The 16126-nt window shown below is 39.1% G+C and overlaps 1 protein-coding gene across 1 annotated transcript in view; it reads left to right on the top strand.

Annotated features, from left to right (window-relative positions):
• The window catches only part of rtn4r (reticulon 4 receptor), a 40895-nt gene extending 35989 nt beyond the window's left edge, over positions 1 to 4906 (top strand). Inside the window, exon 2 of the mRNA XM_070834049.1 lies at positions 3015 to 4906. Coding sequence (XP_070690150.1) covers positions 3015 to 4396 — 1382 coding nt within the window. The 3' untranslated portion in view covers positions 4397 to 4906. The remainder of the gene's footprint in view (positions 1 to 3014) is intronic.
• The last annotated feature ends 11220 nt before the right edge of the window (positions 4907 to 16126 follow it).

Raw genomic sequence — 16126 nt, 5'->3', positions numbered from 1 at the left:
AGTGAAGAGTCTAGCCAAAGGGTGAACTCATAAGTGGACAAAGCTTTCTGTGCCGACTCATACCTCTCCTGTGGGCATCTCTCAGTTTCGCTACCGAATGTAATGTCCTGTAGCTGCTGCTCGAGCTGCACTGATGCCAGGGTTTTTGGACTGAAGTTTCAGTTAGCTGTTATTATTTAACTACATCACCTTCATGCCCCATTTTTCTCAGTGGTTATTTTTCTATTTCACCATTGGGCAAAACTATCCTAAAATCCATACTAATGAAATTCTTTTAGGTGGGTCGCTCAGGAAGGACAGAGTAGGTTTTGTTGCAGGACTTTCAGATTGTCATGCCTGAAGCTGGCTAAATAAAACAATATCTTCACCTTCCCAATACAAGCATGGGACATTCAGAGGCCAATATCAAATCTTCGGTTGGAAACCAATATCATCCCAATTTAATGCCCTTACCAGGGTGTCCGCAGCAACATCACACAATTTTGAGATTGGATTGGAGATTTTGTTTTGATAGACAATTTAATTAGTCAAGCAATGAAGCTGTATCACCAAAGAACACTGTTCGCTCTCAATCCTTTAATCTGCCATATACTGTTAGACTGCAAATGTAAATCCAAGTTCGTGTCTTGAAGGAGAGGGCAAGGGTGAAGTGATGTACTTTAGTCAAAGCTGGAAGGGCTACAGTGTCAGTCAAGAAACAAAGAGGCTCTTCTCCTCTTAAATAGAGCGATGATTGCTAGTGTGCAATAATATAGCTCTCGAGAAAAGAGGCCACTGGCAGGGTCTGAAACAGGAAGGCGGTGCCTGGGGCCTTGTTTTGACACAGCAGATAGGGGAAGATTAAGTGTTTAAACCAAAGCTGGCAGAAAACGATAAGGAATGGATTTTTTTTCACCCACAACCATGGTACTGTATTTTAAGATATTACTAAGTTTGTGTCAACAGCTCAGCAACAGCTGTGAGGACAAACGGCTAAACATAAGTTCTTTTTTATGTAATCTTTGCTGCAGTTTAGATCTGAAGCAAAGACAAAAAAGTAGTGATAAAAATAAAAGGGGAAAGACCAGTATTGTTGACCGATCAATAGTGTGAACACAACATACAAGTCTCTAGAGTGGAAGGTGAGATCTCTGATTGTGAAGTCATGCAGAGGTTATCCTAAAGTATGATTATGAAAAGAGTGAAATAGCAGAAAGGTGTCAGGAAGCCATGACTCTCAGATGTATGCTTAGAACATATGGTAATGCAATCAGTGCGGTGCAGATGTGAAGACGCTGTTAGTGAGCAAAAAATAATTGGGATGGAGTTGATGACATTGTGGGGCTTATGCTGTCATTCAACAAATGCTAACAAAGACAAGACATATTATGCCGAGAGCTGAGGAAACCACGCTTTGACATGCAACGCGTGGGTGGAAATAGCCTGTTAATGAATAGCCGGCAGAGGGGGAAAAAATGAAGATGGCAGAGGAGATACACGAAGCGTGCTGTGCGATAAAATATTGCTATTGTTAGGCAGTACTGAGGGAAAAGTGCTGCGATGCAGAAAGAGTGGAAAGTCTTGACAGCTTTCCGGTGGCAGTCTGACGGCTGAGCAGGGAGATTGGAAGGAAAGTGCAGCAGAGGGCTGCTGTCAGGCCACACCAGAGCTCCGTTTAACAAGGTCCAGAGATGAGCTGCACCACAACACATTGCAAGGGAATGAGAAGAGGGAGAGTGGGGATGGAGGGAGGGCTGAGTAAGGCTCATGCATTTTTCCAGAGCCTCACTACCTGTCATGACTGCAAGCCTGGGATTCCTCACATGTGCATGGGAGCAGAGATTGGAAATCCTCAGCAAGGACAGGAGCTGAAGAGGATTCAGAGATTTGGAGTGTCTGTCATTATATTCTGATACTAGACTTGTCACTAGTCTGTGACACTTAGACACCATCATCTCTACATGAAGGAATAAGTGAGCCCCAATAGATGCACTTCATTTTTCCCTCAGCTGTACCTACAACAGTATAATATCTCAAGAGATTATTCACTTGTAGTAATCCGGCCATTTCGCTAATCTGGTCCGAACCATGGCAGAAGAGAGGCAGAAATAATTAATGCAAGCAAATGCAGAATATGCCTTATTTCAAACATGGATGCCTTCAGGGCAAATACATACAAGAATCTTTACAAGCCTTGCTCCGGGTGCCACCACACCTCTTCTATATCTCATCTTCATGCTGCACAAAGAAAAAAATGCTTCAGTCATGGCTATGCAGTGGAAACTCTAGCAAGGGCCTCTGTAGCCCTCTTTCCACCTTGGCCCCAGGCATCAATCTCTTAGCCTGGCATGAAAGCTTATCTCCCAGCGTCAGGCTAAATGTCAACGTCAAGAACACTGAAACACCATTAGTTATGTCCACCCTATTAGAGCTAGATAATTCCACATGAAAGCCACCCACCCAATTTTAAATGAGTCTTCCTTCACAGGACACCTTCAGCTGTTTAGGTCTCCAAGTCAGCAGAGGCAGCAGGGAGGAGATGTGTCCCCAGATCGAAATAACATCACTGTTAAAATACATGCTGAATCACTGTTATGAAGAGGATTCCCTATTCTGTAGTAATAAGCTGAACACTTTAGGCAAGAAAATGTTTTGAATTTTGATGGTTATGTAATTTGACGGTGTTTTTAGTGTCATTGGCTTAAATTGTGCAAATTGAATATTGCTCATGCAGTGGCATAATGACTTTTTTTTTTTTAAATGTATTTTCAGGCATCTGAATATAAGAAAAAAACCAAACTACACATGTATTTTATCTACACTTAAATATACCCTCATGCTCTTTATCAGACTGATTCTCCAATTACATTGACTGATTAAAATGTTGGGTGTTCTTTCAAGGGTTTATGCATGTTACATTCTGACCTGAATTTGTCTATTTCTACAGATTTCTGAAACTATATTAGAACTGTGACTTTTAATATTTACATATATCATTTGCTAATCCACTGATGATGTATTTTCTGTTTCCGCAGGGGGGCGACTCCTGTTTTTGGTGATGTGGCTGAACCTTGTGCCTCAAACTGACAGCTGCCCTGCCAAGTGTGTGTGCTACAGTGAGCCCAAGCCCACTGTGGCCTGCCAACAACAAGGACTATTTTCCATCCCTACTGAGATCCCTGTGCGGAGCCAGAGGATATTCCTCCAGAGCAACAAGCTAACGGTGGTTAGGTCCACCAGCTTCAGCTCGTGCCACAATCTCACTGTTCTCTGGCTCTACTCCAACAACATCAGCTACATTGAGGCTGGAGCCTTCTACGGCTTGGAAAAACTGGAGGAACTGGACATTGGAGACAACAGCAACCTCCGCACCATCAGCCCTACAGCCTTCCGGGGCTTAACAAAGCTGCACACCCTCCACTTGCACAGGTGTGGCCTGTCAGAGCTACCCGTTGGGGTTTTCCGTGGAATGTTCTCCCTACAGTACCTTTACCTGCAGGATAACAACATTCTAACCCTGCATGATGACACTTTTCTGGACCTTGCCAACCTCACCTATCTCTACCTGCACAATAACAAGATCAAGATAGTAACGGACAACATGTTTCGAGGCTTAATCAATCTGGACCGGCTGCTACTACACCAGAACCGGGTTATCTATGTCCAACCAAGGGCTTTTAGTGATCTTGGTAAGCTGAAATCCTTGTTCTTGTTTTTCAACAATCTAACTGTCTTGACAGGAGAGACCATGGACCCACTGGTGTCTCTCCAGTATTTGCGTTTAAATGGGAACCAGTGGATCTGTGACTGCCGGGCGAGGACCTTGTGGGACTGGTTCAAACGATTCAAAGGTTCCAGCTCCGAGTTGGAGTGCAATGTTCCAGAGTTCCTGGCAGGAAAGGACCTGATACGACTGAAAAGTGAAGACTTAGAGGGGTGTGTGGAAACTCCTCAAATCCAGACCAATCTATTCAGCTCGAAGGCACAATCTGGGAAATTCCATTCCACTGAAAATCCTCTCGGAGACACCATTCCCAGGTGTTGTCTTGGAGATAACGACAAGTCCTCCATCCTGTCTGGCAAGAGCCGCCAAATCACTAACAACCCCCTTAAGGAAAAGGAGAACATGTCGAAAACTAAATATAAAGAGCCAGAACGAACGAAAAACGAGACCCAGAACAAGCAGAACGATGGACCACTGGGAACCTTGTCCAACACCCTGGATAAGTCTTTGGAGAATCTAAACCCTGAGCTTATAGACAATATGGAATCATCTACAGCATCAAACAAAAAGAAAAAGAAGTGTTCCAAAAAGCCCAAATCAGACACCCACTGCATCAAAGGCCGGGGTTCTACTTTGCAAGTGCTGCGCTTTCTCCTTATCCCCATGATCTGGATATCTCTAGCCATGTCTTAGGACTCATGATCTCATTCTGAACACAGGACACAAGATTGTTGATGCTCATGACAATGATAACAGAAGATGCAGTGACATCTATAACAGACAGTGACTGAAAAGCAAGGAGTTGTGTTGACCCAAAATGGGTGAGGACAAACAATGATGAGGACATTAGAGTACATTTAACAAAATGGATGCCTTTACAGAACACTACAGATCTAATGTATATAATGAATCGGTGCCCAAAATTGTTTGTTCTCTATGTACTTAACTGTACTGTGTCTAAGTTACACTTCGGAGACTCCTCCCTTTTTCCCTCTCAAAAGCTTTTACTGCTTAGACAGACCACTGGAAGAATAAAAAAAGACAAAAACAAAAAACAAATACAGGAAATACGTGACAGAGCGCACATGAAGAATGTTTGGTCAGTTTAATGAAGATAAATGATCTTCCCCCATTATTTATTCAAAGTGATGCATTTGTTGGGTAATGTTATGTTTTTTTATGTTTATAAAAACAAATGTTTTACCTCCCCCAATTTTAGTTCTATTTTCATGACTGAAAGGCTATATGGGTAGCATTTACCAAAAGAATGCTGTCAGTTTGTTTATGGAGATTGCAATGAACCATAGATATGCATTTTATTTTACTTGTGTACAAGTATGAATATATTATGAATAAAAGTTCTTATTTCGTAGCTCTTTTGATATTGTGTGGTATTTTCCAGTATTACAGCACAGTTTTATAAACACACAGATTTATAAAAATTACAATTAAGTTATAGGTTTTAAATAGGTGGTTGGACAAAAAACAAGAACATTGAAGACATTAACTTGGGTTATTATGAAAAAAAATTGTTTTGTTTTCATTGACTAAATAATCTCAAAAGCAATCAATAGATTATTTGATAAAAATACTAACGTCAGTTACTGTACTTTTTGTACTTAATACTCATAGCTCATGAGGTTATTTTGTGGTCAATTGCTGGTGTACTGTTTTAATGAGTTGAAGAAAAGCTTCATTAGAGGGGACTGTATTCTAAGATTGTGTCAGCAAAACTGTTCTAAATGAGTACCAAAAGGCATTTGAATTTACAAAATGCATTTGAATGTAGCAATAACAGCAGCTCATAATATGTTTCACTAACCATATTGAGAGCCAAACAGCATTCCTCCTCCTAAACAGATGGTGGGCCCACTGCGGCATATTCATTGTTTTCAGGATTGTTGGGAGAGTGATGACCGACTGCTTTGTCAAATCCGGCCTCCTCTCAAACCTCAGGCGTCCAGATTTTGTTTTTCTTCTCAGCCTTTTCAAGACATTGGCATTGCAGTGCTTCAAATACTCCAGAGGTGACCTGTGTGAGCTTGGTTGCTGTGAAACAAACAAAATAAAGAGACAACATAAATTACCCTTTCATTGATATGCATTCTGAACTCTCCAACTCTACTTTTTGTTTCATATATCCACTTTTTTTTTTTTAACTTTGACCATATTGGTCAATGAACTATTGGGCTAAGAATAACTAATTGAAATCAAATTAGATCTCTGTTAGATCTTTTTGAAATCTTTTGTTATTGAAAAAAATAAACACTGTACAGACATTTCCCCCAGACACACACATACAAACTAGGGTTGTGTTTGTAATAAGAAAATCTCCTGGGATTTATTGTATATACACTGTAGTTGATAATTGTTCCAAAACTAATCCCCTGTATTTTTGCCCCCACTTTTGCCAAGTCAAAGAATGTGGCAGTTGCCTCCTCAGAGCCAACATTTTCTTGGCTACAGAGAAACCACCCCATAGATTGTATCTCTTGCCATGGCATTACCATGCACCCTGGATGATCTGATCACAAATAGACAGATCTAAGTACATCACTTCACACCTGACATTAGAATTTACCTTTTCCCTATCTATTCCCTGCCCTCTAAGCAAATCATTTGTACAAACATTTATAAAGGACTGTGAACATTTTATTTAAAGTATGTAGACATTGAACACATCTATGTAAAAGCTATCTCTGCTGTATTCAAGCAATGGCTCCCTTTTAAAAGTCTGTGTGTCAGTGTTAAGTGCAACATTGTCACAGAAAACAATGTTCCGTTTAATTTTCTAATATTTGATATCACAATCCAAGTCACATCCATAATATTACTCGCTGTTATGAAGTGCAGAGCAAGGTTTTCTTTGAGCAGGCATATGGAGAACAATGTGGGATGTCAGATCCATGGAAATGTGGCATTACGGAGTTAAGATGCACTTATACAACGTGCAGATTAATGGGCTTCTGTGGGCAGACATGCCACTCCACCAGAAGCATTTCTAAATGAACAGTAGGGTGCAGAGTCTAGAGATTATGTTCATAGAATCTTAGTTCCAACAGTAAATTGGTTAAAGTTCAAATGGGCTTACATGTGTGTACACACTGCTAGAAGAATATGATCATAAGTGGCCCAGACCACATATGTGAATGTGAAAATCATTCAAAGTGTTAGCCACTATCACCATACAAGTCCTTTAGAACATTAACCGTACTCCCCTATTCTTCCAGTGTGGGAATGAGAAAAGTATATTTCCAGAAAAAAGAAAAAAAATGTTCAAAATCAGAGAACGGTTCTGCCATTTAAGATCTACACATGCATTACAGTACCGAAAGTTGTGAGTAAAAAGTAAATTACAGGGTCTAAATGTAATTTAGCTCTTTCCAAAGTTATGTTGGAATACACTAGGTCCAACAATCTGTGAAGCAGACCTCAATTGGTCTTCAAGAGACAGAAAAACAAGGGATGAACTATGTAGGGTGAGGAGCTAGCATAACGAAACATATGTGCACCTTAAAATTTGTTTGGGCCAGCCCTCTCTGTGTCTTGTCTCACTGGAGTTTTAAATTAGGCCTCTCTCTTTCCCATATGAATTTGGAGATAAACACATCAAATCAAAATTGGAAAGCAAATATCATATGAAAGAACCTGTGTCACCTAAGTAAAGAAGGTTATCATCAGCATACAATGATATCCATTGATCTTACAAAAAGTAATGGTTTAAGGGAAAGCGCAAAAGCAGTGGTGAAAGGGGGCATCCCTGAGCAAACTGGGCAGAGTAAATGTTGCCTGTATTGACCAATGCTGAGGGGTTTGCATGTAAGACTTTGTATGCTGATGAATTGTATAACTAGCTCAAATATATCCAAAGTAGCACGAAGATAATCCCATTTCAACTTGTTCAAATGCTTTCTCAGCATCCAGAAATAGACCTGAGCAGGGGGAGTCAATACCACCCGCCATGCAACTGGCAACAGCAACATTAGATGCCAGATGAGTTTTGATGAAAATGGTTTGATCATTGTGTATCAGTTTCATTGGATGTGCCTCTAATCAGGTTGCAAGTACTTAAGTGAATAATTTAACCTCCCCATTTAGAAGGGAGAGAGATCTATATTTACCACACTGAGTCAGAGCTGTATTCAGGAAACAATGTGATAATGGCTGTTTTAGCACTTATGTTGAATACATTCTTGTCAATAAAATGCATTAATCATATGCAACAGTGATAGGCCCAGTTCACCCCCAAAAGCAAACTATATCATTAACTCTCTATTTATCCTTAACTCTTCAAGGAAAATGGGGTTACTGAGTGACTCCAGTTCATTATCACATAGAGAGGCCAGATTGAGTCCTTGAGGAAAATGCTATATGCAACTGTATGGAGTGTGATTTGTAATTCATAGGGGACAGAATAAAAAGTTTCAAATTTAGTGATGATTTCACAACAGTAGATCGAAATATGAAGAGGACTTTAAATACCATGATATTTAGATATCTGTTGTGGTTTTTCAGTCTTTAAGCTGAAAGATGGTCCGGTTCCTTTAAAATAATATATTCTCCCTGGTCCTCTGCATTAAGATCTCTGCTCCATGCCTTAACAACGATTTCAATTCAGTTCTTGTCAGAGCTGTTCTACAGTTAGTATGTGACTTGCTAAGTCTACTTCTATCAATTTGAAATGAAAATGTGATTAACTCTCTAATACAGCTCATAAAAAGCTGTGGTCATCCACATAGCCTGGATCTAAATCTATAAAATGAAGAGGACATTTAGTTAAATAAGTCTTCACTTCTACAAAATGCATTGTTTATATCTGGGATTTATAGCGCATTATACGTCTGTTATACCAAGTGCTGACAAAAAGTTCTGAAAATCTTCAGATGCTGGTAACTGGGTGGACATGGAGCAATAAACAGATTATTTTAATGTCAAGTTAACAAAAGAGTTCATGTATGCACTAAGCAGAAATCCTGAAGATGCATTAAGATTGTTAAACTGATTGTTGTTCATGTTGGGATGGCGTATAGACAAAAATAAGCAAATTTGCACCCATATATAATAGTCTTGACATAGCATACAAAATCCTATCATCCTCATTATTATCCCCATATTTATTGAGGATTTGTGTTCCAGTACACTAATAAGCCTCTCATTTTGTCGTTCCCAGTAATGCAGATATGACCACATAGTGGTGCTTGTTCAAAAAACGACAAACATCTACAGCCTCTGTTTGATCTTTATTAGCTGTAACTTTCTGTTCTTGGGCCAGTCTCCTAAGGCTTTCTGAAAGATCAAACAAATCAATAATTATGATATAATATGTAATTCAAAACAAGGTCAACAACAGCATCCAACCATGCAATATATTTGAATGTCTGAAGTGACTGCTGCACATGCAGCGTGATGATTTGGAATGAAATGCCCCGGGCCTAACAAATTCAGCATACGATTGGATCTAGTTATGTATATTACAAACACTGACACATTTCCTATAATTTTAAGTGAATTATTAAACAGTGCTGTAGGAATATTCAAAAAGTGACATCACAACCTTCACTTGCAGATCAGAAGAAACCCTCGAGGCATCATATTAAGTACTGTTTTACTTTCTTGACATGGAAAATACAATATGAAACATTTAATTACAGAACAATTTAAGCCTCTGAATGTCACCTTGTCATACAGTTCTACTGAGGTGAGTTGCCTGTGGTGGGTCTCTGCTGGTGTGTCCACAAGCCAGGATAATGTTGAGACTTATATTTTGTACCAAATTAAGTCAAGATCTTGTCAACAGCCCTCAATGTATCTCGCACAAAGTGAAAGGATTAGGAGGCAGGGTCTCCACAAACCCCTGGGGTTTTCCAGTGTCGTCGATTAACCCTGGAAAGTAAGAGGACTAAGGGGGACCTCAAAAGATATTGATCTTGAGTAGGAATCAACAGGGAAAATCAACAAGGCTCCTCCAACAGTCCCACTGCCCTCTGCTGATATACAAGCAGCTGCAGCCAGAGAGAATGCCAGTAATTGTGTCTTACTCAGTCTAACCTCTCCTGTGTAAGAAATCATAAAAAGCGCTCCCTATGTGAGTCCCATTCATATGATAAAATGACTGTCATGTGCATAAAGGCCTGCTACTCCCCTACTCTACAATGACAACTACTTCTACTGTAATGTGTAAAAGAGTTCAACAGGTCTGGTAAAGCTGTGATAAATGAAAAAAAAAACGAGAAAAATGACTTTTTTCAATGTGTTTCAATGTTTGCTGAATTTAAGATATTGATCTTAAATTCAACAGCATTTTTTAATGCACACTCCTTGGTATGCCTGCATACCTTCAGAAGGATTTTTTGTCCTCTGCTCTGTCCCTATCACACGAAACCTGGCCTGATGTAGCAGATGACAGACATTTAAGATGTGGTTAAAAGCTCTAGAAAAAAGCTGGCAAGTGAACCTTTAATTTGTTAAAATTCACTCCTATTTCATACAATGTTATATTGACACAATTTAGAATACATCTCAGATGCATTGTACTGCACAAATCAAGACATACATATTTCCATTGCTGAATTTCTCGAATCATTTGGCTGATCGACCGCAGTGGATTTTTGATCTTTGATGTTGCATACAAAACAAATGTACCATTTCAGATGAGGTTTAATGAAGCAGGCAATATATTACTAAAGCAACAATGAATAAAATGTTTATTGTGTTGTTTTAATGAGTAATGGTTATTATCTTGGTTCAAAATAAAATGTATAATTACTTGTATTAAAGATGAACAAGGTTAATGCTGACCGACATAGGTTCCCCTTGCAACTGGGCCTCAGAAAGCTTCCCCCTTTCCCCTCAGAGCGACGGGGGTGTGGCTATGGTTGCCATCACTGCTTATGCTACCATATATATTCTTCTGATTATTTTGAATAAATCACTGCAGCTGTTTTTCATTTAATATAAATCACTGCTGATGCTGTTGCAAACATGCACTGGGAGGAATCACAACTGTGTTTCATGAAAGAAGTCCTTGTCCTGGATTATTACTTAAAAGGCACTTCTCTGCTAAAAATATTATGTACTGTCTGGACTTCAAGAGTACACTTTTAAATTAGCTTGATCATCAGAAGCATTTCCATGCTGGCAAACATTAGGACTGTGGATTTGAGACTTTGAAAAAGAGACACACGCTGAGAGGGAGCTAGAGTTCCTCCTGGCATGAATAACATTTGGAACATTTGGCAAAATACAAGGATCTGGCCTTATGAGTACATCACATTTCATTGACACATTGGAGTATACTTTCAGTTTACATTCACATATGTAATGATAATTTCTATGGTGTCTCTCAACCTCCCTCAGACATCTTTTTTCTCTCAACAGATTCCTGGGTTTCATGCAGCTTTCTGTGGATTTTCCTGTGTGATTCCTTTCAATTGTCTGACTGTTACTGAAATTGTAACTCAAATTCTTCTTTCCATGTCAACACTGAACTTTCTAGATTATACATTGTGTCCTCTGCCCACTACCTGTATCGACAACCCACACTAAATCAGCTTCCTTTTAATACAGCAATTCTTTTGATATGAAAACGGTGTAATGCACATGGAGCTTCGACTATTCTTCCCTTGTTTCTCCCTTCAGGTTTGCTAACAATTTCAAATCATACAGCTACATGGACATGACCCCTCACTTGCTTCCCAATAGTAAATGTTGACAGTTGTGTTAGCTGGGATTCCCAACCAAGCCAGAGGGAAGTATATATACGTTCTTATTTCTGGACCTTCAAAGTTGATAAGTGTGTCTCGCTGCCACACACACACACACACACACACACACACACACACACACACTCACACCACGGGATCATTCCAATTTTCTTCCAGCTGGCCACCCAAGGAGACTAAAAACCCATCAGCACTGGCCTCTTTACAAACCCCTAAGTTGTCGGCAGAGGCTGTGAGGTCTGACAGCAGAGCCATGCTGGGGCCACAGCTCCATTTAACTGTGCCTAGAAACATGGTGACCTAAGCCGGCAGGCTCCTGCTGGACGTCAAAAACTTTCTCATCAGCCGAAACCCACCCCTCAGTAAGAGTGCATTTCTTGGTCTCAGTAACAGCTTTACCCACCTCTTGCACTGATGAAGGGAAATGAAGCTAATTATGGGCACTCCATCTGCAGTGAGGGTCCGGATGCAACATGGATTAGCATCTTGGCAAGGAATCAAAATAACTAAGGGCCATGGAAGAAACTGTGGTAAAGGAAAATAATCAGCACAGAAAAATATTGCGTTTAGCTGTTATCCTGCACTCTGCAGCTGGTATCTCTGTGAATCGTGCCTTCAACATACACCAACAGACATGTGTTGTACTTAGCTACAGCTAAGTATACTTATAGTGTAACTATAGCTCAACAATTGTAAGTTAATCCATAACTTGACTGTAATGGGTTGGATGTTATTATTTTTGGACAGAAGAAGCTATTCAATCTCATCCAACTAACCATTCTAACAGAATCTGTTTTCTTCCCAGCATTTGAACTCTGGCAGACGTAACATTTTAAGACAGGATGGACTTCATGACACATTAAAGCTTTCCATCAAAATTTGCTATAAAAAACAAATGAAAATTATTTTTTAAGCAGGGGTGAAGAAAATGTCACTAACTGCCCATTCCAAAGCAGGTTGAGTAATACTGATTGACTTTTTTATACCATAAAGTCAGCAGCAATTGAAAGTTTTTCACTGCAACTTGCTCAAAAACCATGTAGTAATACTTCCAGAGTGCTGCTGAAACTCCAAAATAGCAAAATAGCAAATATTAAATGCATAAATAAAACATTATGAAATAATCATATTAATACATAAATGTATTTAAAAATTAACCAATACATGAAATAATCTAGTAAATTATTAAAGCTCAGCTGAAATGTTATTTCTTTATTATCTTCACTGTAACAAAAAGAGTGTGATGTCTTTCATTTAAGTTAATATGATGACAGCTGCTGCCAGGCTACGGGGGCAAATGATTGGCTGAAGGGCGAGGGGATGGGATTGGTGACAACAAAGTCACGAAAAGTGGCATGTTATAAAAGTGAACCTATGTGAACCAAAATGTCACTATGAAAAAAAATGCGCCATCTTAAACCTTCTCTTTTTTGGTGCTTTAGCCCTGTAGCAGTCAGTTGGAGTGAGAAAATTCAGTAAGGGCACCTCTCTCCTTCAACTAGTCATCCAATCTGAACCACAAAATCATTTACATGTCTCCTACTCTGATACCCCTATCATTACGGCAGCATCATCTGTCAGTTCCTTTCAAAACCGTTACAAAACCCTGCATTTGGTTAGGCTTAGATTTGGTTGGCAAAAGAGCAAATTTGGATTAGAATAAGTATTTAGAAATAAGTATTTTGTCTTCATTTGGGTTAAATTTATTACTTTACTAAAGTTATGGGACCTTCAACATCATGGTCACAATAATGCAATAACCTAGGTTAAGGAACATTCATGGTCATGGTTAATAAAAAACTTAAGTGGGCTGTTTCTAGGAAACAAGAAGCAATCAATGGTTTCCTGTGGCAAAGTCCCACCTTTTGTTGACCTCTTCAGTATATGGACTTTGTGGCTCTTTAGTAATGTCAGCTGTCTTCCCTTTTTTTCCCCTCATGGACCATAGTCATAATTCCTATATCTGGACATGCATGCGTAATATCATAATGTAACCGAAGTATTGGAAAAATGCTTCTAGAATTGGGGGACATGCTAATGGTGATGACAGAAAACAGTAATTACAATTAAACTGGCAGTTAACCAGCGTCAGTGGTTTTCAGCACCACTGCTGCTCTGCCTTGGCCTGTCTTTATTTCATCAGTATTACTATTATTAATATTTTATTTCCCATTTCATTTTTCCCTGCACTAGACTTACATTCCTCGTTTTTTTTTTCTCCTTCTTTTCACTCTCAAGCACATCTAGACAAACTGGCTGACTGAAACACACACACACAAACAAACAAACACCAAATCAACAGAATATGTAACTTCCACCCAAACCACACAGAATGCATTATCTCACCTGTTATTACAAGTGGATTTAACCCTCATAATATAATTGCATTTTAGTTTTGTCTTCTTTGTCAATTTTGCAACTTTGACAACAACACATCACATGTATAGTCGTTTTATAAATCAATGTTCTGACATGAAAATACACATTTGCAGTTCATTCCATTCCAATAATGTATCTGTATTTAATGTCCTTATTGTTTATGTAATATTGGCCATTTTTGACTTCCATACTTTTCATGACAACAGAACATATCCTAAGCATGGCTCATGTAACCAGGAGAGGACAAGTATTTTTCAAGAGTTCTGTATTTATGTATTCTCACAAGACCAGAAAGACTTGCAAAAGACAACAGTGAGTGCACCAGTCGTAAATGTAACAGGTTACAAGGTCATGTGACTTTCCTGGGAGAAAGATTCAACATTTCATTCCTAATAGTAACATGTAGATTTCATGTAGCTCTGTTTACTCATGTAACCTTTTTTCTAAGGAAGTGAGCTTAAAAGCGGGGAAAACAACGAATCCTTGCCTTTTTCTCGATGTCTCTCTATTCACTGAAAATGACCTGCCTTCAACTCCTAATGCAAATTCTAGCAGACGCTCCATGTCTCCTCCAGAAAACACCAACCTTTGATCATAAGTAATAAGGCATTTTTTTCTTTAGCTACAGTGAATGTGACTGAAATATTTGAGTTCATGGCTCCAGGCAAAGGCTTATATGAGAAAGTTTAGACCGCTCACTGCAGAGGAGTCCCAGACTTCGACAGAAGGGCTAAAAGTGTTTGCCTTCCGTTCTGCATACTAAACACTTTCTATCAAATCTTGCCGCAATTCCCTCTCTATCTCTGTCTATTTATTTCTGCCACTCTATGCCTCTCCTCCTCTTGCTCACCTTTCTCAACCAGCACACACATAATATAATTCATGCTTGGAAAATCTCGTTGAGTAACATCTATAAAGGATCACCCACTCAAACAAGTGTTTGATGTGTTTTGAGGCTGTTTGAGTTTGCAGCGTTTGTAAACACTGCATGAAAATTAAACCAAGGAGGTCAGAAAAGTTGAAAAAGTATAATTATAATCTAATAGTTAAGTGTTTTAAGTGAGTCATTAATTCAAACTGTAAAACAAATAAAATAATTCTTAAAAAATATATCACGCTATGCTAGACTTTCTCACTAAAGTTATTTACAGCACACGTTTGACATTTTGGCTTATTTTTGCTAATTTGCTGTCTGGCGGAGAGAGTTAGATGAGATGATTGATACCATTCTCAGGTGTGTTTAAATATGAGGCTTCAGCCAGCAGGCAGTTAGCTTAGCACAAAGACTGGAAACAGGGGGAAACAGCTAGCCTGCCTTTGTCCAGCTGTAACAAAATCTGCCAGGATCTAAAAAGCACATTATAACTTTTGTTTGATTCATACAAAACTGAAAAATCATTATTTCGCTGCTTTACTTGGGGCTTACGAGCAAGTGTGTTTGTTTGCTCTTTGCTTTTGCCTGACAACCAGCAGAGACTCCAGGAAGCTACTGTGCCTGGCCAAGACATAATCCAGAACATAACCGACTGCAAAACTGCAGCTGTTGCTACATATTTGACATGAGAATGGTATCAATCTCATCCATAGAGCGTATAAGCATAAGTAAAGGTTCATTAAGAACTTTGATAACCCATACACATTTAATAAGTTACTTTGCCATATAACTCTTTATGTTTGGTTAAAGCATCTGTAAAAATTCTAGCGTTTGCAAATTTCGCCTCTGGGCTGATTGAGGCAAATAAACAGGCCACACAAACAGCCGATGTCCTGGCTGCTCAAATAGAAACTTGTGTCTTTGCCTCATGTTACAAGATCTGAGCCAAATCTATTCCCACCTACTTGCAACTTGCCAATAACTTTGTCGTTCTGAATACAGCTTTAGAAATATGCTGCATTGACTGCGTCTTGGTAAAAAAGTTTGTTTTTGTTTCCACTGAGGGCATTTTGACCAGGCACAGAAGGAAAATAACTTGCTTAGATTATAAAATTGATTGTGGCTGAATTCCATCCATTTAACTGCTCAGGGTCTTGGCATTGTCAATAATGGCTTACTGGGACTCTTGAATAGAAAGGAGCCATTGTAAGTATCATTGTTAGCCAAATCGCCTGTGACAAAGACTTATGGTAGGAATGGAGAACATCTCGTTGTAAGAGGGTGTGACGATCAGAGTTTATTCCAAGATGGTAAGTGTCACCACAAGCCCTGTGGTCGCACCAGATAAATTAGCCATTATTTTAATTTTCTTTGTATATATTTTTTGGGCTTTTCCTTTGCTGTGGTTTATATTTTAAATGTATTTCATACATCATGCAAGTGGTTCAC

This window comes from Pempheris klunzingeri, chromosome 7 (assembly GCF_042242105.1).
Source record: "Pempheris klunzingeri isolate RE-2024b chromosome 7, fPemKlu1.hap1, whole genome shotgun sequence".
In the NCBI taxonomy this organism is placed as follows: domain Eukaryota; kingdom Metazoa; phylum Chordata; class Actinopteri; order Acropomatiformes; family Pempheridae; genus Pempheris; species Pempheris klunzingeri.
Note: the sequence above shows the minus strand (reverse complement) of the source record. Positions and strands in the feature narration are given on the sequence as shown.